Here is a 25386-nt window from a genome sequence, read left to right on the forward strand (position 1 = left end):
GATTATCCTCATTGCTGCACAGAAAAGTTACGTCCTAGAAGCACCGCTGGGTGCCAGGCCTGCTGCTGATGCAACTGACGATGTTAAGAACGTCTGGCAGAGCAAAGCTGATGACTACTCGATAGTTCAGTGTGCCATGCTTTATGGCTTAGAACCGGGTCTTCAACGACGTTTTGAACGTCATGTAGCATATGAGATGTTCCAGGAGTTGAAGTTAATATTTTAAGCAAATGCCCGGATTGAGAGATATGAAGTCTCCAATAAGTTCTATAGCTGCAAGATGGAGGAGAATAGTTCTGTCAGTGAACACATACTCAAAATGTCTGGGTATAATAATCACTTGATTCAACTGGGAGTTAATCATCCTGATGATAGTGTCATTGACAGAATTCTCCAATCACTGCCACCAAGCTACAAGAACTTCGTGATGAACTATAATATGCAAGGGGTGAACAAGACTATTCCCGAACTCTTCGCAATGCTAAAAACTGCGGAGGTAGAAATCAAGAAGGAGCATCAAGTGTTGATGGTCAACAAGACCACCAGTTTCAAGAAGAAGGGCAAAGGGAAGAAGAAGGGGAACTTCAAAAAGAACGGCAAGCAAGTTGCTGCTCAAGAGAAGAAACCCAAGTCTGGACCTAAGCCTGAAACTGAGTGCTTCTACTGCAAGCAAACTGGACACTGGAAGCGGAACTGCCCCAAGTATTTGGCGGATAAGAAGGATGGCAAAGTGAACAAAGGTATATGTGATATACATGTTATTGATGTGTACCTTACTAGTACTCGCAGTAGCACCTGGGTATTTGATACTGGTTCTGTTGCTAATATTTGCAACTCGAAACAGGGACTACGGATTAAGCGAAGATTGGCTAAGGACGAGGTGACGATGCGCGTGGGAAATGGTTCCAAAGTCGATGTGATCGCGGTCGGCACGCTACCTCTACATCTACCATCGGGATTAGTTTTAGACCTAAATAATTGTTATTTGGTGCCAGCGTTGAGTATGAACATTATATCTGGATCTTGTTTGATGCGAGACGGTTATTCATTTAAATCAGAGAATAATGGTTGTTCTATTTATATGAGTAATATCTTTTATGGTCATGCACCCTTGAAGAGTGGTCTATTCTTATTGAATCTTGATAGTAGTGATACACATATTCACAGTGTTGAAATCAAAAGATGCAGAGTTGATAACGATAGTGCAACTTATTTGTGGCACTGCCGTTTGGGTCATATCGGTGTAAAGCGCATGAAGAAACTCGATACTGATGGGCTTTTGGAATCACTTGATTATGAATCACTTGGTACTTGCGAACCGTGCCTCATGGGCAAGATGACTAAAACGCCGTTCTCCGGAACTATGGAGCGAGCAACTGATTTATTGGAAATCATACATACTGATGTATGTGGTCCAATGAATGTTGAGGCTCGCGGCGGGTATCGTTATTTTCTCACCTTCACAGATGATTTGAGCAGATATGGGTATATCTACTTAATGAAACACAAGTCTGAAACATTTGAAAAGTTCAAAGAATTCCAGAGTGAAGTAGAAAATCATCGTAACAAGAAAATAAAGTTTCTACGATCTGATCGTGGAGGAGAATATTTGAGTTACGAGTTTGATCTACACTTGAAACAATGCGGAATAGTTTCGCAACTCACGCCACCCGGAACACCACAACGAAATGGTGTGTCCGAACGTCGTAATCGTACTTTACTTGATATGGTGCGATCTATGATGTCTCTTACTGATTTACCGCTATCGTTTTGGGGTTATGCTTTAGAGACGGCCGCATTCACGTTAAATAGGGCACCATCAAAATCCGTTGAGACGACGCCTTATGAACTGTGGTTTGGCAAGAAACCAAAGTTGTCGTTTCTTAAAGTTTGGGGCTGCGATGCTTATGTGAAGAAACTTCAACCAGATAAGCTCGAACCCAAATCGGAGAAATGTGTCTTCATAGGATACCCAAAGAGACTATTGGGTACACCTTCTATCACAGATCTGAGGGCAAGATTTTCGTTGCTAAATTCGGATCCTTTCTAGAGAAGGAGTTTCTCTCGAAAGAAGTGAGTGGGAGGAAAGTAGAACTTGATGAGATAACTGTATCTACTCCCTTATTGGAAAGTAGTTCATCACAAGAACCGGTTCCTGTGACAACTACACCAATCAGTGAGGAAGCTAATGATATTGATCATGAAACTTCAGATCAAGTTTCTACTGAACCTCGTAGGTCTACCAGAGTAAGATCCGCACCAGAGTGGTACGGTAATCCTATTCTGGAAGTCATGTTACTTGACCATGATGAACCTACGAACTATGAGGAAGCGATGATGAGCCCAGATTCCGCAAAATGGCTAGAGGCCATGAAATCTGAGATGGGATCCATGTATGAAAACAAAGTATGGACTTTGGTTGACTTGCCCGATGATCGGCAAGCCACTGAGAATAAATGGATCTTTAAGAAGAAGACTGACGCTGATGGTAATGTAACTGTCTATAAAGCTCGACTTGTTGCGAAAGGTTTTCGACAAGTTCAAGGGGTTGACTACGATGAGACTTTCTCACCCGTAGCGATGCTTAAGTCTGTCCGAATCATGTTAGCTATTGCTGCATTTCATGATTATGAAATTTGGCAAATGGATGTCAAAACTGCATTCTTGAATGGATTTCTAGAAGAAGAGTTGTATATGATGCAGCCAGAAGGTTTTGTTGATCCAAAAGGTGCTAACAAAGTGTGCAAGCTCCAGCGATCCATTTATGGACTGGTGCAAGCATCTCGGAGTTGGAATAAACGTTTTGATAGTGTGATCAAAGCATATGGTTTTATACAGACTTTTGGAGAAGCCTGTATTTACAAGAAAGTGAGTGGGAGCTCTGTAGCATTTCTGATTTTATATGTAGATGACATATTATTAATTGGAAATGATATAGAATTTCTGGATAGCATAAAGGGATACTTGAATAAAAGTTTTTCAATGAAAGACCTCGGTGAAGCTGCTTACATATTGGGCATCAAGATCTATAGAGATAGATCAAGACGCTTGATAGGACTTTCACAAAACACATACCTTGACAAAATTTTGAAAAAGTTCAAAATGGATCAGGCAAAGAAAGGATTCTTGCCTATGCTACAAGGTGTGAAGTTGAGTCAAACTCAATGCCCAACCACAGCAGAAGATAGAGAGAAAATCAAAGATGTTCCCTATGCTTCAGCCATAGGCTCTATCATGTATGCAATGCTGTGTACCAGACCTGACGTATGCTTAGCAATAAGCTTGGCAGGAAGGTACCAAAGTAATCCAGGAGTGGATCACTGGACAGCGGTCAAGAACATCCTGAAATATCTGAAAAGGACTAAGGATATGTTTCTCGTATATGGAGGTGACAAAGAGCTAGTCGTAAATGGTTACGTCGATGCAAGCTTTCACACTGATCCGAACGATTCTAAATCGCAAACCGGATACGTGTTTATATTAAACGGTGAAGCTGTAAGTTGGTGCAGTTCTAAACAAAGCGTCGTGGCGGGATCTACATGTGAAGCGGAGTACATAGCTGCTTCGGAAACAGCAAATGAAGGAGTCTGGATGAAGGAGTTCATTTCCGATCTAGGTGTCATACCTAGTGCATCGGGACCAATGAATATCTTCTGTGACAATACTGGTGCAATTGCCTTGGCAAAGGAATCCAGATTTCACAAGAGGACCAAGCACATCAAGAGACGCTTCAATTCCATTCGGGACCAAGTCCAAGTGGGAGACATAGAGATTTGCAAGATACATACGGATCTGAATGTTGCAGACCCGTTGACTAAGCCTCTCTCACGAGCAAAACATGATCAGCACCAAGAGTCCATGGGTGTTAGAATCATTACTACGTAATCTAGATTATTGACTCTAGTGCAAGTGGGAGACTGAAGGAAATATGCCCTAGAGGCAATAATAAAGTTATTATTTATTTCCTCATATCATGATAAATGTTTATTATTCATGCTAGAATTGTATTAACCGGAAACATGATACATGTGTGAATACATAGACAAATCTATAGTCACTAGTATGCCTCTACTTGACTAGCTCATTATCAAAGATGGTTATGTTTCCTAACCATAGACATGTGTTGTCATTTGATTAATGGGATCACATCATTAGAAGAATGATGTGATTGACATGACCCGTTCCGTTAGCCTAGCACTTGATCGCTTAGTATATTGCTATTGCTTTCTTCATGACTTATACATGTTCCTGTAACTATGAGAATTATGTAACTCCATTTACCAGAGGAACACTTTGGGTACTACCAAACATCACAACGTAACTGGGTGATTATAAAGGAGTACTACAGGTGTCTCCGAAGGTACATGTTGAGTTGACGTATTTCGAGATTAGGTTTTGTCACTCCGATTGTCGGAGAGGTATCTCTGGGCCCTCTCGGTAATGCACATCACTATAAGCCTTGCAAGCAATGTAACCAATGAGTTGGTTACGGAATGATGCATTACATAACGAGTAAAGAGACTTGCCAGTAATGAGATTGAACTAGGTATTGGATACCGACGATCAAATCTCGGGCAAGTAACATACCAATGACAAAGGGAACAACGTATGTTGTTATGCGGTTTGACCGATAAAGATCTTCGTAGAATATGTAGGAACCAATATGGGCATCCAGGTCCTGCTATTGGTTATTGACCGAGAATGGTTCTAGGTCATGCCTACATAGTTCTCGAACCCGTAGGGTCCGCACACTTAACGTTACGATGACAGTTTTATTATGAGTTTATAAGTTTTGATGTACCGAAGTTTGTTCGGAGTCCTGGATGTGATCTCGGACATGACGAGGAGTCTCGAAATGGTCGAGACATAAAGATCGATATATTGGAAGCCTATATTTGGACATCGGAATCGTTCCGGGTGAAATCGGCATTTTACCGGAGTACATGGAGGTTACCGGAACCCCCCGGGGGGTTATTGGGCCTACATGGTCCTCGAGGGAGAAGAGAGAAGGAGCCAGGAGGGGGCCGCGCGCCCCTCCTCCTCCTAGTCCGAATAGGACAAGGTAAGGGGGGCAGCGCCCCCCCTTTCCTTCCCCTCTTCCTCCTCTTTCCCCCCTTCTCCTACTCCTACTTGGAAAGAGGGAGTCCTACTCCCGGTGGGAGTAGGACTCCCCCCTTGGCGCGCCCTCCTTGGCCGGCCGCCTCCTCCCCCCTGGCTCCTTTATATACGGGGGCGGGGGGCACCCCATAGACACACAAGTTGATCTACGGATCGTTCCTTAGCCGTGTGCAGTGCCCCCCTCCACCATATTCCACCTCGGTCATATCGTCGCGGAGTTTAGGCGAAGCCCTGCGCTGGTAGAACATCATCATCGTCACCACGTCGTCGTGCTGACGGAACTCATCTCCGGAGCTCTGCTGGATCGGAGGCCGGAGATCGTCATCGAGCTGAACGTGTGCTGAACTCGGAGGCCCCGTACGTTCGGTGCTTGGATCGGTCGGATCGTGAAGACGTACGACTACATCAACCGCGTTGTGATAACGCTTCCGCTTACGGTCTACGAGGGTACGTGGACGAACACTCTCCCCTCTCGTTGCTATATCATCACCATGATCTTGCGTGTGCGTAGGAAAATTTTTGAAATTACTACGTTGCCCAACATTAACTCCTCGAAATGGTGACACACGAAGATATACTCTGTCCCCGACTTCGTAAACTGTCTCCTTGCGTTTAGCATCCACATAACTCTTCTGCCTGGACTGGGCTACCTTGAGTCTATCTTGAATCAGTTTAACCTTCTCTTCAGACTCCTTAATCAAATCTGGTCCAAACAACTGACGGTCTCCAACTTCATCCCATAGCAACGGTGTCCTACACCTCCTTCCGTACAAGGCTTCGAAAGGGGCCATCTTCAAACTAGCTTGATAATTGTTATTGTAAGAGAACTCTGCATACGGCAAATTGTCGTCCCAACTAGATCCATAATCTAGCGCACAAGCTCTCAACATGTCCTCCCGAATCTGATTGACTCTCTTGGTCTGTCTATCTGTCTGTGGATGAAAGGCTATACTAAACTCTAGCCTGGTACCCAAAGTCTCATGCAACTGATTCTAGAACTTTGAGATAAACTGGGTTCCTCTGTCTGATACAATGGTCCTCGGAACTCCATGCAGACATACGATCCTGGTCATGTATATCTTGGCCAACTTAGCACTGGTGTAAGTGGTCTTCACTGGGATGAAATGAGCTACCTTCGTCAATCGATCGACTGCAACCCATATCGAGTCATGGCCTGAACGAGTCCTGGGTAATCCTGTGATAAAATCCATGCCTAGCTTATCCCACTTCCATTCGGGTATCGGCAATGGCTGTAGCAAACCTGCTGGCTTCTGATGCTCTGCCTTTACTCTCTGACATACATCACATACTGCTACATACTCCGCACTATCCTTCTTCATTCCGGTCCACCAAAAATTATCCTTCAAATCCAGATACATCTTGGTATTTCCTGGGTGAATCGAATACGGTGAATCATGGGCCTCTTGCAGAATCAACTTCCTGATCTCCGGGTCATTAGGCACATATACGCGATCCTCAAACCATAAGGTTTCATGTTCATCCTCACGAAATCCTTTAGCCTTTCCTTTGCTCATCCTTTCCTTTATCTCGGCAATCTCTTTGTCAGTCTTCTGAGCTTCCCTGATCTTATCCATCAAGGTAGACTGAATTTCCAATGCTGCTACATAACCTCTCGGAACTATTTCCAAACATAGCTCGCGAAGATCCTCTGCTAACTCCTTGGGTAATCCTCCGGTCATGAGCGTGTTGACATGACTCTTGTGACTCAACGCATCAGCTACTACATTAGCCTTTCCGGGATGATAGTGCAACTTCATATCATAATCCTTGATGAGCTCCAACCATCTCCTCTGCCTGAGATTCAACTCCTTCTGCGTGAAGATATACTTCAAACTCATGTGATCCGTGTACACCTCACAATGGTTTCCGATGAGAAAATGTCTCCATGTCTTCAATGCATGCACTACAACTGCTAACTCCAAATCATGTGTAGCATAATTTAGCTCATGGGGTTTAAGCTGTTGTGAGGCATATGAGACAACTGTTCCCTCCTGCATAAGCACTTCTCCAAGTCCTCGGCGAGAAGCGTCGCAATACACTTGATAATCCTTACGTTGATCTGGAAGAATCAACACTGGGGCTGTAACCAAACGTTTCTTCAACTCCTGAAAACTGGCTTCACAATCCTCAGTCCATTTGAACTTGGTGTTCTTCTTCAACAACTCCGTCATGGGCTTTGCAATCTTAGAGAAATTCTCAATGAACCTTCTGTAGTATCCTACGAGTCCAAGAAAACTCTGGATCTCTCCAAACGACATGGGTTCTTCCCATTTAGTCACAATGACAACCTTGGTGGGGTCTACTACTATTCCTTCTCCGGATATAACATGTCTGAGGAATCCAACTTCCTTTAACCAAAACTCACACTTGCCGAACTTGCCATATAACTGATGTTCTCTGAGCTTCCCAAGTACCAAACGCAAATGCTCCTTATGCTCCTCTTCATTCTTTGAGTAGAACAGAATATCATCAATGAACACCATGACAAACTTATCCAAAAACGCCATAAACACCTTGTTCATCATGTTCATGAAATAGGCAGGCGCGTTAGTCAGACCAAATGACATAACGGTATACTCATATAGCCTGTATCTTGTGGTAAAAGTTGTCTTAGGTATATCCTGCTCCCGAATCTTCAACTGGTGGTATCCTGATCGCAGATTGATCTTGGAAAATACTTTAGCTCCTTGCAACTGGTCAAACAAATCATTGATCATCGGCAGTGGGTACTTGTTCTTGATCGTCACCTTGTTCAACCCATGGTAATCAAAAACCATCCTCAACAATCCATCCTTCTTCTCCACTAGAAGTACTGGTGATCCCCAAGGTGACGAACTTGAGCGAATATAGCCTTTATCCAGTAACTCCTTAATGTGCTTCTCAATTTCCTCCAAATCCTGGGCGGGCATCCGATATGGTCTCTTTGATATTGGCCCTGTGCCTGGCAAAAGCTCAATCAAAAACTCAATGTCTCTATCCGGTGGCATGCCTGGCAACTCCTCTAGAAATGCATCAGTGAAATCCTTCACCACTGGTACTTTCTCCTGTACAACTCCTGATAAGGAATTCACTTGAGTCCTATTCGGCACATGCCGGGATACATACTTAATCCTTCTTCCCTCTGGGGTGGTGAGCAAAATTGACTTACTAGCGCAGTCAATGTTCCCTCCATACTTCGATAACCAATCCATGCCTAATATTACATCCAGTCCTTGTGACTCCAATACTATTAGGTCTAAGGGGAACATGTAGTTACCAATCCTTAATGGTAACCGATCACACCATAGGCTAGCCATATACTCGGCTCCTGGCGAGGTTACTAACATGGGTGACCTAAGGGCTTGGGTTGGCAGGTTATACTTATCCACAAATCCCCTTGATATGCATGAATGCGATGCAACAGTATTAAAAAGAACGATTGCAGTAAATGACTTAACCAAAAACTTACCTATAACTGCATCGGGTTGCACTTCAACCTCCTCCACACTAACGTGGTTCACTTGTCCCCTGTTGAAAGGGTTGGGCTTCTTACCAGAGCTTCCATTGCCATTTCCATTCTTTGCTTCAGAACACTCCATGGCGTAATGTCCATTCTTCCCGCACTTGAAACAAGTAATGTGACTTAGATCCTTCTTGGCGGGCATTGCTGGGTTGGAACCGTTCTGGCCGTTGCTTCCTCCATTCCCATTCCCATTCTTGGGGCCACTATGATTATGCGAACTTCCACCATTAGAATTATGGCCTCCATGGTTATGGTGAATGTGTCCTCCCGAGTTTGGGGTAAAACGGGGCCTCTGCTGAGCTCCTGAATTGTACTTCCCTTGTCCATACTTCCTCTTGCGGTTGTCAATCTGCTGCTGCTTCCCTTCAATCATGAGAGCTCTATCTACCAACTCCTGGTAGTTGTTGAAGGTTGCTACCATCAACTGCATGCTCAGCTCATCATTCAGTCCTTCCAGAAACTTCTCCTGCTTAGCGGCATCTGTAGCGACATCATCTGGGGCATAACGTGCTAACTTACTAAAATCATCCACATACTGGCCCACTGTGCGTCCTCCTTGGCGCAAATTGTGAAACTCGCGCTTCTTCATGGCCATAGCTCCTGCTGAAACATGGGCAGTGCAGAAAGCCTGCTGGAACTGGTCCCATGTGACAGTGTCGATGGGGTAAGTGGCTGTGAAATTCTCCCACCATGATGTTGCGGGTCCATCAAGCTGATGTGTGGCAAAACGCACTCTCTCCGCATCTGTGAATCCTGAAGTGGTCAGCTTCCTTCCAATCTTGCGGAGCCAATCATCTGCAACAATCGGCTCGGTACTACTAGAGAACACCGGCGGATTCAGCCTTAGAAAACGGGCTAAGTGATCAACAGGTGGTGGTGGTGGTGGGTTGTTGTTGTTGTTGTTCCCCTGATTCTCATTCTGGACTAGTAGCTGCATCAGGGTATTCTGCTGCTGGATCAACTGAGTGAGCTCTGGTGGGAAAGCAAATCCATTGTCACGTCTCGGAGGCATCTGATGGGTTTAGAAAAGGTGAGAAAACAGAATAGAATGAGGTCTAGAGGGAAAACACTACCCATATGCACATGAGACAAACACAAACATATCACTTCAATCAATCCAAACAAGGGCATACAATCGGTCTAACTATCGATACAAAAGTGCTCGGACTATACTATATACATGGGGGAATACTACTACTGATATGGTGGTCGAGTAGAAGTTTTAATCGGTGGAAGACTCCATGATATCTGCTCCAGCTTCATCAACATAGTCATCATCACTATCGTCGGGGTCTGAGTCGGTGTCATCGATGATGATGTAGTCCTCCGAGCGAATGTCCTTGGAATCGTCGTCTTCTCCTCCTCGCGCGGGGTCTCCCATGAATACTCCTAGCTTCCTTGTCAAATCGTCATTCTTCTCCACGAGTATCATCATTTCCTCCTCATATCCATCACGTGTAGACTTGAGTTCTTCCTCTAGCTCCATGATCCTGGTCATTGCCTTCTTCAGATCAATCATGCATGCGCACATCTGGTTCTCCTGGCGATGTATGTGCTGGTTTAACTCTTGGATGAAAGCTGCAATGGACCTATCCCTCCTGGTGCTGATCATCTCCCATTGCTCATCTCGCTGCCCAAAAATATGGTAGATAGTATCCTTGAGATCCTGTAAACTTCTCCAATGCGTCCCATGGAGATGTGGGCTGCCATGCTCTTTCCTAGACTCCAGGTTGGTGCATCAAAGGAAAACTCTATGGGCTCAGTGACTGGCATGGACGTCCTTCCTGGAACTTGAACTTGAATCATCCAGCGTTCCTCTTCTAAAAGTGGCGATGTAGGTCCCAGTGAAGCTTGGTATTCCAATGTTCAGGTACCTAGTAACTTCCTTCAAGTGTCGTCCAAAAGGAATGTCTTCATCCGGTTGTGTAAACTTGTTCCTTGCATCCGCCATCCTATAAAGTAGAAAAGGGAGAGGAGTCAGAAATGAGAAGAGAGGAGTGACCTATGGTTTTAGCTTAGTGGTCGTGTCCTACACACAGCGTGTGCTCTGATACCATCTTGTAGCGACCAGACCTCAAACAGTCTAATCTCTGTGCATTAGTGTCATCCCTGGATCGGTAATGCTGACACGCACAGTACTTGAGGATTTATAACAGAGTTTCAAATCACACACTTATTACATCGAATGTCTCAAAAGAGAACTTATTACAATAATATGGCTTAAGGCCATCTAAAAACGATAACAGCGGAAGGCTTTGAAGATAAAGTGAGTCCATCAACTCCAATGGCATAGCTGAGTGAACGACGACGACCTATGGCACCTTACTCATCGTCTGAAAAATCTGCAACATGATATGTTGCAGCCCGAAACAGATCAGCACATGGAATATGCTGACAATGTAACACATAAGAGTAATGAACAGAATGAATGCTATCACTACATGCATATATGCCTGATGGAAAGCTCTATGGTTACAGTTTTGCATAAAGCCAATTTTTTCCTACAACAAAGAAATAAATTTTATTTAACTATCATGGTGGTTGATAAACATTGAGAAGGTTCCTCCAACTCAATCCCAATTAAGTATCATCATTAAACCCAATCAAATTAACTTAGAGTGATGAGATCAACATGATAATCCAAGAACCAAATACTCAAGATGTCAATAACCGGGGACACGGCTAACCATGATTAGTTTGTACACTCTATAGAGGATTGCGCACTTTTCCCCGCAAGACTCGAACATATCCATGACCGGAGATTTGAGACATAGCCTTTCTGAAGCATTAACTCTCTACTCTGGGTAGACAGTACCACCTACAACCCAATACATTTGCTAGTCTACATCTTCAAGAGCTTCTTGCAACTTACTCAACTATGCCAGAGCCCATATTGGCTTGTGGCTGCACACGGAAGTTTCTAACATGAATAATCTTACGATCCCTTTGAGCCTGGGTGGCGAACCGTAGGATGATCACATGGATACTCCGGGATATCCTAGGACAACACTGGATTCTCCAGGTGCCCTAACAACCACTGGATACTCCAGGGTGCCTTCAATCAATCCACCCAGATGTGTATTTAAGTAGCCACCTTAAGTTAACCATTAATTAACAATACTCACATCTCTCATGGAAATACACTCACCTAATCCACGTCTACGAGCATAGCAATCCTGAGCATAACATAGAAGTAACTCCCAAAGGTTTGATAATAAACAGGCAATAGGTTCTACCTCATCATCTACTTCCCAAAACCAACATGTTATTTCGATCCTAACCATGCAATGGTTGAGGGTTCTAACTAATGCATAAAAACAGGGTAATAAAGATATATGATCAAAGTGTTACTTGCCTTGCTGATGATCCGCAAAACCTAGAGACTCGTAGTAGCACACTTCGCACTCCGGGATTTCTATCGCAAACAAACTATAACATACATAAGCACTCAACTAGAAGCACGGGTAAAGCTTAAATAAGAGATCTAACCAGAAAGTTCAAATGAAGAACTCCGGTTTGCAAAAAGAATCAAATCAAACGGAGCAACGAAACTCAAACTATGAAAGAAACAAGATCCATTTACTAATCTGGACTAAAGTCAAATTTTACATCGTGTTCAAGTTGGTTAAACAGAAAAAGAACTTCGAGACGAAGATCTAGGCACTTGAATCGCCTGAATCGGATAAACGAGCGAAAAGATAAACTAAAACGAAGATTAGGGCAGAAATCGCGATCGAAAATAATCGCGGAAAAACCCTAGAAAATAGAACGCGACGAATAGGCTAACGAACGAAAGTCCACTGTCTGCGGCTAATGGACGAACAACGTTCGTTAAAATGAACGTACGGACGAACGTTCGCTATTTAACTAAACCAGAAAAAAACGAACCGATCTAAAAAAATAAACCTAGGGTTTCTAAAAAACCAAATTGTTTTTCTAACAAAACCGGCGGCGGCGGTTAGACCTTCGGCGAGGTCGGGTTCGGCGGCAGGGCGGCGGGACGGCGGCTCTGCTATCGAGCGGCGGTGGCGGGGCTCCGGCAGCGGCGGTGGGTGGCGACGGCGGGACGGGGCGGCGGCGGCGGGACGGGGCGGCGGCGGCGGGACGGGGCGGCGGTTGCGAGTGGCGGCGGCTAGGGTTAGGGTTTGGGCGGCGGCGGCGGCGGGTAGGCTGGCGGGGCTCCGCCTCGGCTTATAAGGTCGGCCGGGTCGGGAGTCCAAGTCGGACACGGCCCGGTTAGGTCGGTAACTTTTTTTGAAAAAATAAATGCTGACGCAGAAAAACAAATAAAAGAAATACTAAATGGAGCCCAAAAATCCTGAAATAAACTTTCACGGTCCTCTAATAATATTGTAGACAAAGTGAACATTTATTTGGGCCTCTAATGCAATTTTGAAAAATGCATTTTTTTCCTAATTCAAATAAAATAGCAACAAAACTCCGAATAAAAAATCTTGTTTAATTTTAATATTTTTCCTCCAATATTTCTCTATTTTGGAGAAGTCATTTTATTCCCTCTCTTTTATTTTAACATTGGAAATATTCGAAGAGAAAAAAAATGAAAACCAAATGATCCTCGTTTCAAAATTTGAGAAAACTCAAATATGAAAATAATGAAATCTCCAACTCTCTTCGTGGGTCCTTGAGTTGCATAGAATTCCTAGGATCAACCAAAAATACAATAAAATATGATATGCAATGATCATCTAATGTATAACATTCCAATTGTTTTGGCGCGCCCTAGCCCAACATTAGACTATTGCCTTTTTAGCCTATTGAAAAGATGGGATGTACAATAATTAAGCATGGAGATGAAGACCCGTGCGCAGGAACAAGAATGGAGTTTCTAGTGGAGATTTCAGCACTTTAAAGTCAGCATGATGACATATAAGGGCTTGAACGAAATAAACAAGATGCCCTTTCATAAATTTCGTTCATAGATTTCTATAGGTGTTGCACCACCTTGTTTTTGGGTCAGACTCGTGTAATTTCGAAATACCTCTTTGTAGGTTGTTTTTACAGTTTGTATTGGTAGGGCGAAACGACATAGAATGGATTTTAGTCCCACTTTGTCAAGGGTAATGAAATTCCCCTCTGTCTTCATATAAATACAGTCATTAGGCCATCCTTTTATACTTGGGTTGTTAGTTAAAAGTTAGTCATTATAGCAACTTCGTGTACTTTGTTTGTGTCCAACGATCAAGCCAAGACCGCTTTTTGGAATCTCACTTTCATCTTTATTTGCAAATATTAGTTCTTTCTTGTTCACCGTTTGCTAAGATCCAGAATTAGATCTTCGTGGTCAGGTTGATCATGCGCCGGCGTGGACAATTACTTCTCGAAGTTGGTTTAGTGATTGCTAAGGCGCAACGTCTTCATAAGTTCATAGTCGGATTACCAAAGTCTACTTCACCCAACGATAGTTACCCCTCATTGAAAGATCGTGACATCATTGCTCTATCACCTGGTTTTGGGAAGGATCTAGAAGGTTCTTCTTTCTGTTTCCTGCACCAGTTTTTCTCTCTTTTTTAATTTTCATGATTTTTTTTCTTCTTTCTTAATTCATGAACTTTTAAAATTCATGAATACCTTTTGAATTCGTGAACATTTTTGAAATCCCTGAAAATTATTTTGATTTGATACAATTTTCAAATTTATGAACACTATTGATATTCAGGAATATAAAAATGATTTCGTGAATGTTTTTGAATTTTTGCACATGTTTTGACATTGTGAACATTTTTTAATGCACGAAATGTTGTTCAATTCGTGAACATTTTTTGCATTCTTGAACATTTTCTAAATATATCACGAAAAATCTTATTTGTCGTTTTTAAATTTTAATTAAATCAACCCAAATAAAAATCAAATATTGATTAAAAAAAGGCGTGTGCTACCATCTCTAGCTGTGCTTGAACTCACTAGACCAGGGCCATCTAGCGCCTTAGCGTAAGCAGCGCGAGCTTATTCACTACAAGGGTAGCGCTGTGTCTCGCTTCCTAGCATGCTCTCGCGTCACACCCCTCACTAAATGGTCCCCCCAAGCACGGGGCAAGCCAGGAGACTGTTTAAAAAAAATCATGCCATTTGTTGTCATTTATTTTATTTAATTTTACATCCTTTTAGACTTCCAAATATTATACATAAATATATTACAAAAAATACGTAACATAAAAACATGTTTAAAAATGTTAATTAAGCATACTCCCTCCTTCCATCTATATAGGGTCTAACAAGTTTTTCGAGGCTAACTTTGACCAAGTGTTAGAGTAATAATATATGACATGCAAGTTACACAAAGCATACCGTCAAATTCGTACGTGAAAGGAGCTTTCAATGATAATATAATTTTCACATTATACATTTCATTTACTATTAATCTTATCAATAGTCAAAGGCGGTCTTGAAAAACGCATTAGGCCCTATGTAGGTTGAAGGAGGGAGAATGAATGCCAAATGCGTATAGTGAAAATGATTCTCATGTATACAAAAAATATACAATATGTGTAAAAAAGTTGATCATGTATTTAAAGATTGCTATTCAAGAATTATAAAATATTTAATCAAGCATTAGAAAAAAAATTATAAAAACAATCTTGATCATGTATTCAAAAAATGTCAAACTTGTATTTGAAAAATGTTAATAAAGCATTTAAAAATGTTAAAATGTGTATAGAAAAAATGTTGACCGTTTATTCTAAAAAAGTTAACTTCTAATTCAAAAGTATTAATAAAGCATTAGAAAAATGCTAAAAATGTGTATAGAAAATATCTTGACCATGTATTCCAAAAATGCTAAACAATCATTCAAAATATATTAAACATGCATAAAGAAAATGTTTCCCATGTGTACAAAAACAATTATAAAAAGAATACAGAATGTGTGTGCAAAAAGTTGATCATGTACTTAGAAAATGTGAATCAAGCATAGGAAAATATTAAATAAGTATTTGAAAAATGTTAATCAATCTTTTGAAAAATGTCAACTATGTATACAAAAATATTGACCATGTATTAGAAAAATGTTAATCTTAAATTCTAAAACTGTTAATCAAGCAATTGAAAAATGTCTAAATTTGTATAGAAAAAATGTTCAGCATGTATAAAAAATGTGAAACTTGTATTTAAAAAGTGTTAAATGTGTATTGTGAAAATGTTTTTGATTTGTACAAAAATGTAGAATGAAAATCAAAGGAAACAAAGAAAAACAAAAAATGATAGATGAAAACCAAAAAGGGAAAAAAGAAAGAGGAAACAAAAAAGATATGTTCGCTCTTGATATAGCCTCTTGCGGGCGACACGCCGTGCGGCTGTCCCGCCTGTTGCGAGTCGCCTACAGGGCGCCACGGGTGGGCAGGCCAGTAGGACGAGCATGGTGTGCTGACGTCACTCGAATTTCTTTTTTTTGTTTTTACTTTTATTTATATTTTAAATATGTATATTACGAAAACTTAATTTCAATTAAACAATTTACAACCAGGAATTTCACAATATTTAAATCATGAGTTTCCAAACTAAATGCCAAAAAAATCAAAAATGTTTATACAACGTTTGAAAAAAGTTTGGGTACTCTAAGAAAATGCTTAACGCCATTAAAAAAATTACAGCGTGTTTTTGGAAATGTTACCATGTATGCAAAAAAGTGTTCAAAAACATGTAATTTTCAAAATATCCGACTTGTGTCAGAAAAAAGTTTCATGTGTGCTCTAAAAATATAAATTGTATACCGTGAAAAAAGTTGACATGCGTTCAAAAAAAGAAACCACAAAGAAACAAAAAAGAAAAGTAATAAAACCAAAGAAAACCAGAAAAAAAACAAAGAAAACAAAATTATAATGAAGAAAGAAAGAAAAACCGAGAAAAATCATTGAGAAAGAGAAAACACAAAAGTGAAACAAAGAAAAAAAACTAAAAAAAACCGTGAAAAAAAGTAAAACCAACGAAAAAGACAAAAGAAATGGAAAAAAAAGGAAAATTGGACCGAGCGAACCTACAGCGACTGAGCGACAGCGACGACCGTGCTAAATAGGCCAGTCCGCTAGTGGTCGCCCATAAGGGAGTGCTATTTGGAGACCTACATCGACTGAGCGACAGCGACGACCGTGCTAAATAGGCCAGTCCGCTAGTGGTCAGTCGTTGTAGGTTCGCTCGGTAGCGCCCACATTTGTAGACCAAACGCAGACCACTAGCGGACCACATTTGATACACAGTAGCGCCCACATTTATAGACCAAACGCGTAACCCTACCCAAGTAGATTCTACAACCTCCTCCACCGTTTATTCTGTGTTTTCTTTTGCAAGTTTCACTGGTGTTTTTCTTTCTATGTTATTATTTTCATTTCTTTTTTGTTTTAACAACTCATGTGCATTTTTTGAATTCGGTAATTTTTAAAATTTTCTAGGAACATTTTTTAAGTTCATGGAAATATTTTAAATTGACAAATATTTTCGAAATTTGAGCTTTTCTAAAATCCATGGAATCAACAAGTTAGTGAATATATTAAAATTTATGAACATTTTCAAAATTCACTTACATTCTTAAAATTTATGTTTTTTTAAGTTCTTGACTACTTTAAAATTCTTGAACAGTTTTTAAATTTTGTGATTTAAAAACATGGGCAATTTCTAAATTTTGTAGATATGTTTTAGAATAGATAGAAAGTATTTTAACAGAAAATCAGCCAAAATAACAAAGACTAAAAAATCGATCGAAAAGAACCGTGAGAGAATAGGTATGTTGATCTCGCTATCCGTTATTGGGTCAGCCTAGTTCAGCCCTAGCACGCGGGGGGTGCGCGATTGGTCGCCTCCCTCGTCTTACAGGCTGATTAGGAGGACTACGATTGTACCTAATATATTTTTTAGTTTTGTAGGTTCGGCAACGACGGTTGGCGGGGGTGGAAATTCCTCCCGACAAATTTCTCTAGGTCGGGAGGTGGATTGCGAGTCTGCAAAGTTTCACTCCTAACCACTTATACGAGGCGTTGGGATAGGTGAACACAATTTCTGCCTCCTTCCTTGGGGCAACGCTGCCCGTCCCTGCCTCCTCCATAGTTGGCTCCGGCAAAGGGATGGGTTGGGGGCTCCGGTGGTTTGGCTCCGGCCGTAGAGAAGGTAGGCTTCGTGTGAGGCAGGTGCTTCTGGCAGTGATGACAGCAACGCATCCAAGAATAGTGCCCGAACTCCAGTCTCGTTTTGATGGTGTCCATGTCAAACATCAAGGAGCCAATGGGCTCAGTCTCCCGTCGGCCCTTTCCGGTCTACGGGTTTAGGTCCTCGGCCGGTGGCAGTCGTCCCAGGCGGCGTCACCGGTTGGCGAGAGAGAATGGTGGTTTCATATCTGGGATTGAGGACTCATGGCGGCAGATCTGGCACTCGGCCTCGACGATGTCGACAGCTGACGGTGACTCCGGGACTTGTGGAGGGTGGGGATGATCCCCGGTCGACGTGCCATAGCGACAAAGGCCAAACTTGGGATGATCCCCCGTCAACGCACCACAACAAGGCAACATTTTTTTCTGACGCACATCAGGAGTATATCACTCACACAATGTATGGACTACTCTGTAAAAAAGAGTTGAAAAAATGGTAACTTGCTGCACACATTGGTAACAAAATGAAGATTGTACTGTACTACAACCGTAGGATGTTAAGATTGCAGAAGAAGCCCGATGGCAGATCAGTTGAGAACTCCGATAGTGTTGCTCGCCAGTTGATTCCCCTCCTCCGTGGCGGCTCTCACGGCGGTCGCTCTCGCTGGCTTGTGCGCCTGATGTTTAACTCATTTGAGCTGTAGGTACAAGACCGAGCTCAGATGTGGACTGTGTTCTGTGTTAAATCTGAGGATCTCCAGCCGCGCCCCCAACAAGGCCTCCCAGGCGATTTTTCGGCCGTCGGCGTCAAAAAATCGGTCCAGTTGTGTTCCCAGTGGCCCATTTTTCGCCGGCTCAGGCCGAAATTGGCGCCGACGGACCCAACCCGAACCCGGCGCGCTGGGGGCGCTCGGGGGCGCCGGGCGAATCGTTTTTGGCGCGAAAGCGCCATGGGCCAGCCGCGTCAGCGATACCGCCCGCCTCGTCTTCTCCCAACGCCTCGGTTTCCCGCGGGGAATCAATGGCAAGGCTGCCGCCGGTCAGGTTTCCCATTAATTCCTCAGGCGCGTCACGGGGCGGCGCGCCGACGCCTCCCCTCCCTCGGACGCGTACACACGTACGCGGCGCGGCTATATATGGCATCGCTCGCTTGTGATGAGTGCCACCTCTCCACCTCTCCCGAGCGCCGCCGCCGAGCTCTTCTCCCCCAGCCCTCCCTCTCCCTCCAATCTCTTCTCCCCAGCCACTCCATCTCCCCGATGGCCGAGCGTTTTTCCCAGAGATGAGGCGGCGGCCAACGGCTTCGGCCGCCGTTCGCTCCGCGAACAGGAGTCCTGGCTCCTGTTCCAGGCGAACATCCCGGCGCCGACGGACATGCGCGCCGGGCCGACGGGCTGGAGGCTCAGCAATGGGGGAGTGCCCATTCCCCCGTTGCCCGACGCCGTCGCCAAGCCATCCTACTTCACCGACGAGGTCGATATCGCGCGCACCTCCCTCACCGACGCCGAGCTCTCCCTCCCCCAGTACGCCGCCGACAACCACGCGGCTTGGGTGGCGTACTTCGAGCGCCGCCAGCAGCAGTGGCTGGCGTCCACCAACGGGGCACTGGTGGTCGGCGGCCTGAAGAACAGCGAGGGGCGCCACCTGTGGTGGGGCGTCCCCGGCCGCACGCTTGAGGGCGTGCAGGGCGTGCTGACGCACCTCGAGGGCGGCAACAACCCACCGTTGGCATAACCCCCGGCGAGGGCGGCCGCCCCGGCGCACCGCCGACGCGACGGGCAATGGGCGCCAAGGAGGTTCGGCTCCTCCTCCTCTTCTTCCTCGTCGCGCTCTTCCTCCCTATCCTCCGGCACTCCGATGCTGCTCGGCGTCAAGGCCAAGCCCGCGGCGGAGACGCCGCTCGGCCGGCACACTCGCAGCGCTGGAATCGTCATCGGTGAGGGCGGCCGGCGCGGCTCCTCGTCGGCTCCTCCCCCGCGCTTCGTCAAGCCGAAGACGGAGCCGGGGCTGGCCCCAGTGAAGACGGAGCCGGGCCTGGCGCCGGTGAAGACGGAGCACGGCGAGGTCGAGCTCGACGACGACGCGGCCCTTGAATGGGCACGCTAGGACTCCCTGAAGATGTTGAGGGAGCGCTAGTGCGCCGCCCTGCGGCGCTTCGCGCAGCGCCGCCGAGGCCGCGACGAAGGAGTCGTCATCATCGACGACAGCGACGATGACGACGACGCGCCGCCGCCGCCACCAGCCGGGGAGGGGTCCAGCAGGGGCGCCCGAGTCAAGGAGGAGAAGGCCGACGATGGCGGCGACGACGGCGACTTCTCGGCCTTCACCAAGTTTTTTTGATTAGTTTTTGAGGTAATATTACAGATGGTGCTTAAACTTGTCACTGATGTTCACTTTAGTGCCTGAAGTTGAAAAATACACCGAACTGGTTTCAAAACTTGGCACGAGCGTGCAAATACAGTGCTAATCTAATAATAGACGTTTTTACGCTGACGTGACACCGTAGTTCGCTTAGCATGCACAGACAACCTCGCCCTAGCAAACTGGAACTACTGGCTAGTACGCCATACGTTTTCTCCTGTCTGTTAATGAAAACAAATCCTTTTTTTTAGAATATAATGAAAACATTTCCTATTTAGATAAAGAGGCATGTACGTGGGTTTTAATGGGCTCAACAGTGCAGCCCAGTTTGCGCATGTTAGTTTCATTTAGAAATTTATAAAAAAAAGTTTGTAAATCATAATCACAGTAATAAAAATATTCACATATTTGTTTTAAACGTATCCTATAAATAAAATGGTATTTCTGATTATAAAAATGGTTGTACAATTTAGAATTATAAAAATATTTTCTATACTACAATTTATAAATACTATTTTAACTACACAAACCTTTTAGTAATTACATGTACATTTTTATGATTCATATTGTTTAAGCATTTTTCAATAATGTAAAATGTTCATCAATATGCAAAATTTAAAATTTCAGTTTATAAAAAATATTCACTCCCGACTATATTTTAATTATAAAAAATATGAATATATGACACGATGAAAGTTATACACATGTTTCTCGCAAAAAAAGAAAGTTATACACATGTGAATATTAAAATGTTTCTACTTATAACTTTTTTTCATTTAAGCATAAGCCAAGCATGCATAATCTTTTGGAATTTACTCAAAAATTAAGTTTTTCTAATTTATTTTGCATATACTAAACAATTTAGAAATTTTATTTACTAAAAGCTTTAAATATAATTCACGTGTAAATAGCTGACTATTTTTAAAAATTACATGAACATTTTATTTATTTTATTTATATGTATTTATAAAAAAATGAAGCACAAAATTTGAAATGTATTTTTATTACTGTGATTATAATTTACAAACTTCTTTTACAAATTTCTAAATCAAACTAACATGCGCAAACTGGGCTGCACTGCTGCATCCCATTAAAACCCACGAACGTGTTTCTTTATCTAACAAAATAGGAAATGTTTTCATTATTCTAAAAAAGGATATGTTTTCATTAACAGGCACGAGAAAACGTATGGCGTACTGGCCAGTAGTTCCAGTTTGGTAGGGCGAGGTTGCCTGTGCATGCTAAGCGAACTACGGTGTCACATCAGCGTAAAAACGTCTATTATTAGATTAACACTGTATTTGCACGCTAGTGCCAAGTTTTGAAACCAGTTCGGTGTTTTTTTCAACTTCAGACACTAAAGTGAACATCAGTGGCAAGTTTAAGCACCATCTGTGATATTACCTTTTAGTTTTTATATGTAATGGCGACTACTCGACTTAAATCTCAAACTTTGCCTCCTGGGGGCGGCGGCTAGGGGCCAACTCGCCCCAGGCCCATTTTTTACGCCGGGTCGCCCCTAGGCAGCGATTTTAGGCGCCCTGGGGGGCCAACGGCTGGAGATGCTCCCACCCCGCTGCCGGTGGGCGCAGAGAGAGAACGTCTGACATCCTGGGCACAAGCACCTTCAAACTAAATCCCTGGAAAGACCGTGAACTTTCTGGTCAATTTCTCCTCGAGCGCCGATGGATACAGTTTTCAGTTGCCCGCCAAACTCAGATGAGCAGCAAATCTTGCCGCCAAAACAAAATTATTTCAATCCTCTTGGGCGCCAACGCCAAGCTCCAAGAGCGCCCAATTTGGGCAAGAATTTAATTATGACATAACCTTTAATTTTTCGATAAGTGTTTTCAGCTTTTGAAATTGAGGCGGGAAATACAGCCGCCAAATATTTCAAACACGCGCCAAGGAACCTGCCTTCCGCCATTTTTTCACAACCTTTGCAATTACTGCCCAAGCCTCTGGTTGAAAATTCAAAAGGACATCAATCTCAAACACAAACCTCGGATATGCAAATCTAAGCAAAGGAACAGAGAGGGCAGGCAAAGGGAACACAATTGTTTATGCAACGCATCGTTCCATGGAAGTCACAGGTGAGAAGATACAGCATCGTACAACAATCGTCTCCTCTGAAGCACACCCAACAGATCCATCCCAGCTACGTACAACAATCTAAGCAAAGCGACGCGCCTCCTATGCCTTCTTAGGGGACTTGGCGGTCTTCTTCGGCGACTTGGGCTCCTTGGTCGACTTCTCAGCCGTCTTCTTGGGGAGCAGCACCGGGTTGATCTTGGGGACCACGCCGCCGTGCGCAATGGTGACGCCGGCGAGCAGCTTGCCGAGCTCCTCGTCGTTCCTGACGGCGAGCAGCAGGTAGCGGGGGGTGATGCGGCTCTTCTTGTTGTCCTTGGCGGCGTTCCCCGCGAGCTCCAGCAGCTCGGCGGCGAGGTACTCGAGGACTGCCGCGAGGTAGACGGGAGCGCCGGTGCCGACGCGCTGGGCGTAGCGGCCCTTCTTCAGGTAGCGCCCGATGCGGCTCACGGGGAACTGGAGTCCGGCCTTGACGGACCGCGACACAGACTTCTTCCTGGGGCCACCCGCCTTGCGCCCGGCCGCGCCCTTCTTCGCCTTTCCGGCGGCTACGGTGGCTGAGGCATCCATGGCGATCTACTGCGCTTGAAGGGAAAAGGATTCGGGAAGTGGGGAGATGTGGCGATTGGAGATTGCGGACTGTGCTGCTGATGACAGGGAAGAGGAGGAGGGGAGTATTTAAACGGGAAAGGAAGCAGCGGTGGGCCCAAGGATCCGCGTGAGTGTGCAATGGGCGGCTGGATCATAACTGAGTGGACGGCTGCGATGCGAATATAATGAAAGTACCGATGTGTCGAACTCATACGAGCAGGTTCTTATATGCAAAAAATGGTCATTATTTATTATTATTTTGCGGGGGGTTAAGAGCTTTATTCAACCATATCAGCTATCAAGCTAGTCATGCGGAAGCTAAGCGGAGTCACCTCCAATGCTATTGTCCACTAAGGTGGGCTGAGAAGTTGGCATTTCTCGATACATGTTGAATAAAAATGACAAAACAATAAGGCTAGCTCTTTCCAAAGACTCCCAAGCCTAGAGAGTTCAGATTTGAAATGGGTTGGATTAAAAATGAGGAGTTCCCACCTTTAATAGAGAAAATCTAGCACAAAAATGTAAACTCCTCTTATCCCATTGATGTACTTAACGTCAAACTCGAACGGTTCAAGAAAATCTTGAGGCTTTAGCTCGACTTGCCAACTGTCTAACGCTAGTTGGTCGTGGTTTGCATGACTCAGCCACATATCCTCATAGCGTAATTGCTTACTCCCCTCTGGTAATTATCAGCCACATTCTCTCGAAGTTCCATCTCGGCAAAACAGTGATTAGACTCCGTCGTGGTAATGTGTCGTGCCTAGGAGTGTGCAAACATGTTGATAAAGTTCATGTTTCCAAACGCTTTGTCTATATGCGCATTTACATTTGCACCTACGTTTTTTCCATTATCCCATGTATATTTTGTTCTTGACCAGCCGAAGTCTTGAAGCAAACAATCTTCCATTGCCTCACGAAACGCCATCATCTTACACTCTGGTCTAGCAACACGAGATAAGTGTTCCGATTGAAAAAGTGCCTCGTTGAAATCTCCACACACAACCACACTAAGTGTGGTAGGCAGATAGAGCTCAGAGAAACTGTCAACCATGACAACGATCATCCACTCTAGGTGCTCCATGGAAGCTTGTAAAGATCTGAGCCTCTAAATACTAATCCAAACTTTTCTCCATAACATCAATATGGCTAGAACTATAACTTTTCCCCAATCCGACCAAAACAGACCAATCCTCCACTCGAACCAATAGTGTCAACCGCAAAGCAGCATGCAAATCTAAGGGACGTTGCAAGCTCTCAACTCTTATCATTGAAATATTTGTCTCCATCACGAACAAGAAAGGCCATTATGGCTGACTTTGTAGTAAGTTAGCATCACTAATTGTACGTATTTATCTTGGCATGCAACATGTCCACTTTAACAAGTCTATTACCTCGGGATTTTTTGAACTAATCACATAATTCGATTTCGTTCTTATACTCACTCTAGTCACCTAATCTAGTTGTCCCTTTCTCTTCTACCCTTCCATAATTAGTGGGTTAGTCCAGACAATTTCCTCTTCCACATGCCACGGTTACTCTCGAACCACAAATATATGTCTCTTTCTCGCGTGAGACTACATCTCATTAATCCCTCCATCATGATCTATTCACGTCGTTCTCTCTCATGCTGACATCTCCCTCACGGCACATCACAGCTCCGGGCTCTCATCGTCCCGCCATCCCTCATGCACCTTCCCATTGCTTGAGGATGATCTGCCAACACACCATGTTGTCAACATGTCGTTGCAACAAAGATTTCATGTGGCCAATTGTTGTGTGCAATGTGGATCCTCGGCATGTGGTTGTGTTGTGCATGAAGAAGTCGCCAAATATCATGTGGATGGTGGGAGGATCCCTAATGTAGAAGTGGGGAAGTCATATTGAAGTTTTAGTTTCGTAGCCTCCGTGGGATCAAAATTATACATGTGAACCTGGCATCATATTTCCATATGATGACCCTGGCTATTGTTGTCTATGTTGATTCATTTGGGAATAGTCAGCCAACAAGGAATTAGTCGCCATTCGTCGACTAGCCACTCGACACTTGTTGTCAAGTTGCTTTGTCATCTATTTGTCTTTTTACCAAGATGGATGCTTGAAAGGATTGGTATGGTAGACTAGAGGGGGTGAATAGGTGACCAACAATTTTTAACTTCTTTTCAAATTTTAGGCTTACAATGAAAATATAGGTTGTCTAGACATGCAATCAGATGGACAACCTAGATATGCAACTAGATGGACAACCTACGTACATGCAAAGATCAACACGGTAACCACAAGCTAAAATATAAGCACAACAATATAAGCTTGCACAAAGTAAGTGAAGGAAGAATAAGCCGCAAGTGGAGACGATGAGGTTGTTCCTAAAGCTTGTCCTTTCAGGGAGGTACCTCTCCGTTGGAGGGGCATGGAGGCAAATGCATCCAAGGCGCCATAGCGACTCACACTATTCTCCTCATTTTGAAAGGGTTCTTGAGAAGCTCGAAGACTTCAATCTTATGCCTCTTATCAGATTTCATCAAGACTATTGTGAAGAGCTTGTTATGCTGTTTTTTGCAACCATGCACTTTGGCGCTAGTGAGGAGAGGTCCATGGGAAACCAAATGACCA

At 43.8% G+C, this 25386-nt stretch overlaps 1 protein-coding gene across 1 annotated transcript; it reads right to left on the reverse strand.

Moving 5' to 3' along the window:
* Positions 1 to 22135: 22135 nt before the first annotated feature.
* Positions 22136 to 22842, reverse strand: LOC123136793 (histone H2A). Its single transcript, XM_044556295.1, has one exon. The coding sequence runs from the start codon at positions 22753 to 22755 to the stop codon at positions 22288 to 22290; it is 468 nt and encodes a 155-aa protein (XP_044412230.1). The 5' UTR covers positions 22756 to 22842; the 3' UTR covers positions 22136 to 22287.
* Between the last annotated feature and the right edge of the window lie 2544 nt (positions 22843 to 25386).

This window comes from Triticum aestivum, chromosome 6B (genome assembly GCF_018294505.1).
Source record: "Triticum aestivum cultivar Chinese Spring chromosome 6B, IWGSC CS RefSeq v2.1, whole genome shotgun sequence".
Lineage (NCBI taxonomy): Eukaryota > Viridiplantae > Streptophyta > Magnoliopsida > Poales > Poaceae > Triticum > Triticum aestivum.

What these genes read in the sequence shown, in the direction of transcription:
- LOC123136793 (XM_044556295.1), bottom strand. Translation starts at nt 22,755, where the DNA reads ATGGATGCCTCAGCCACCGTAGCCGCCGGAAAGGCGAAGAAGGGCGCG.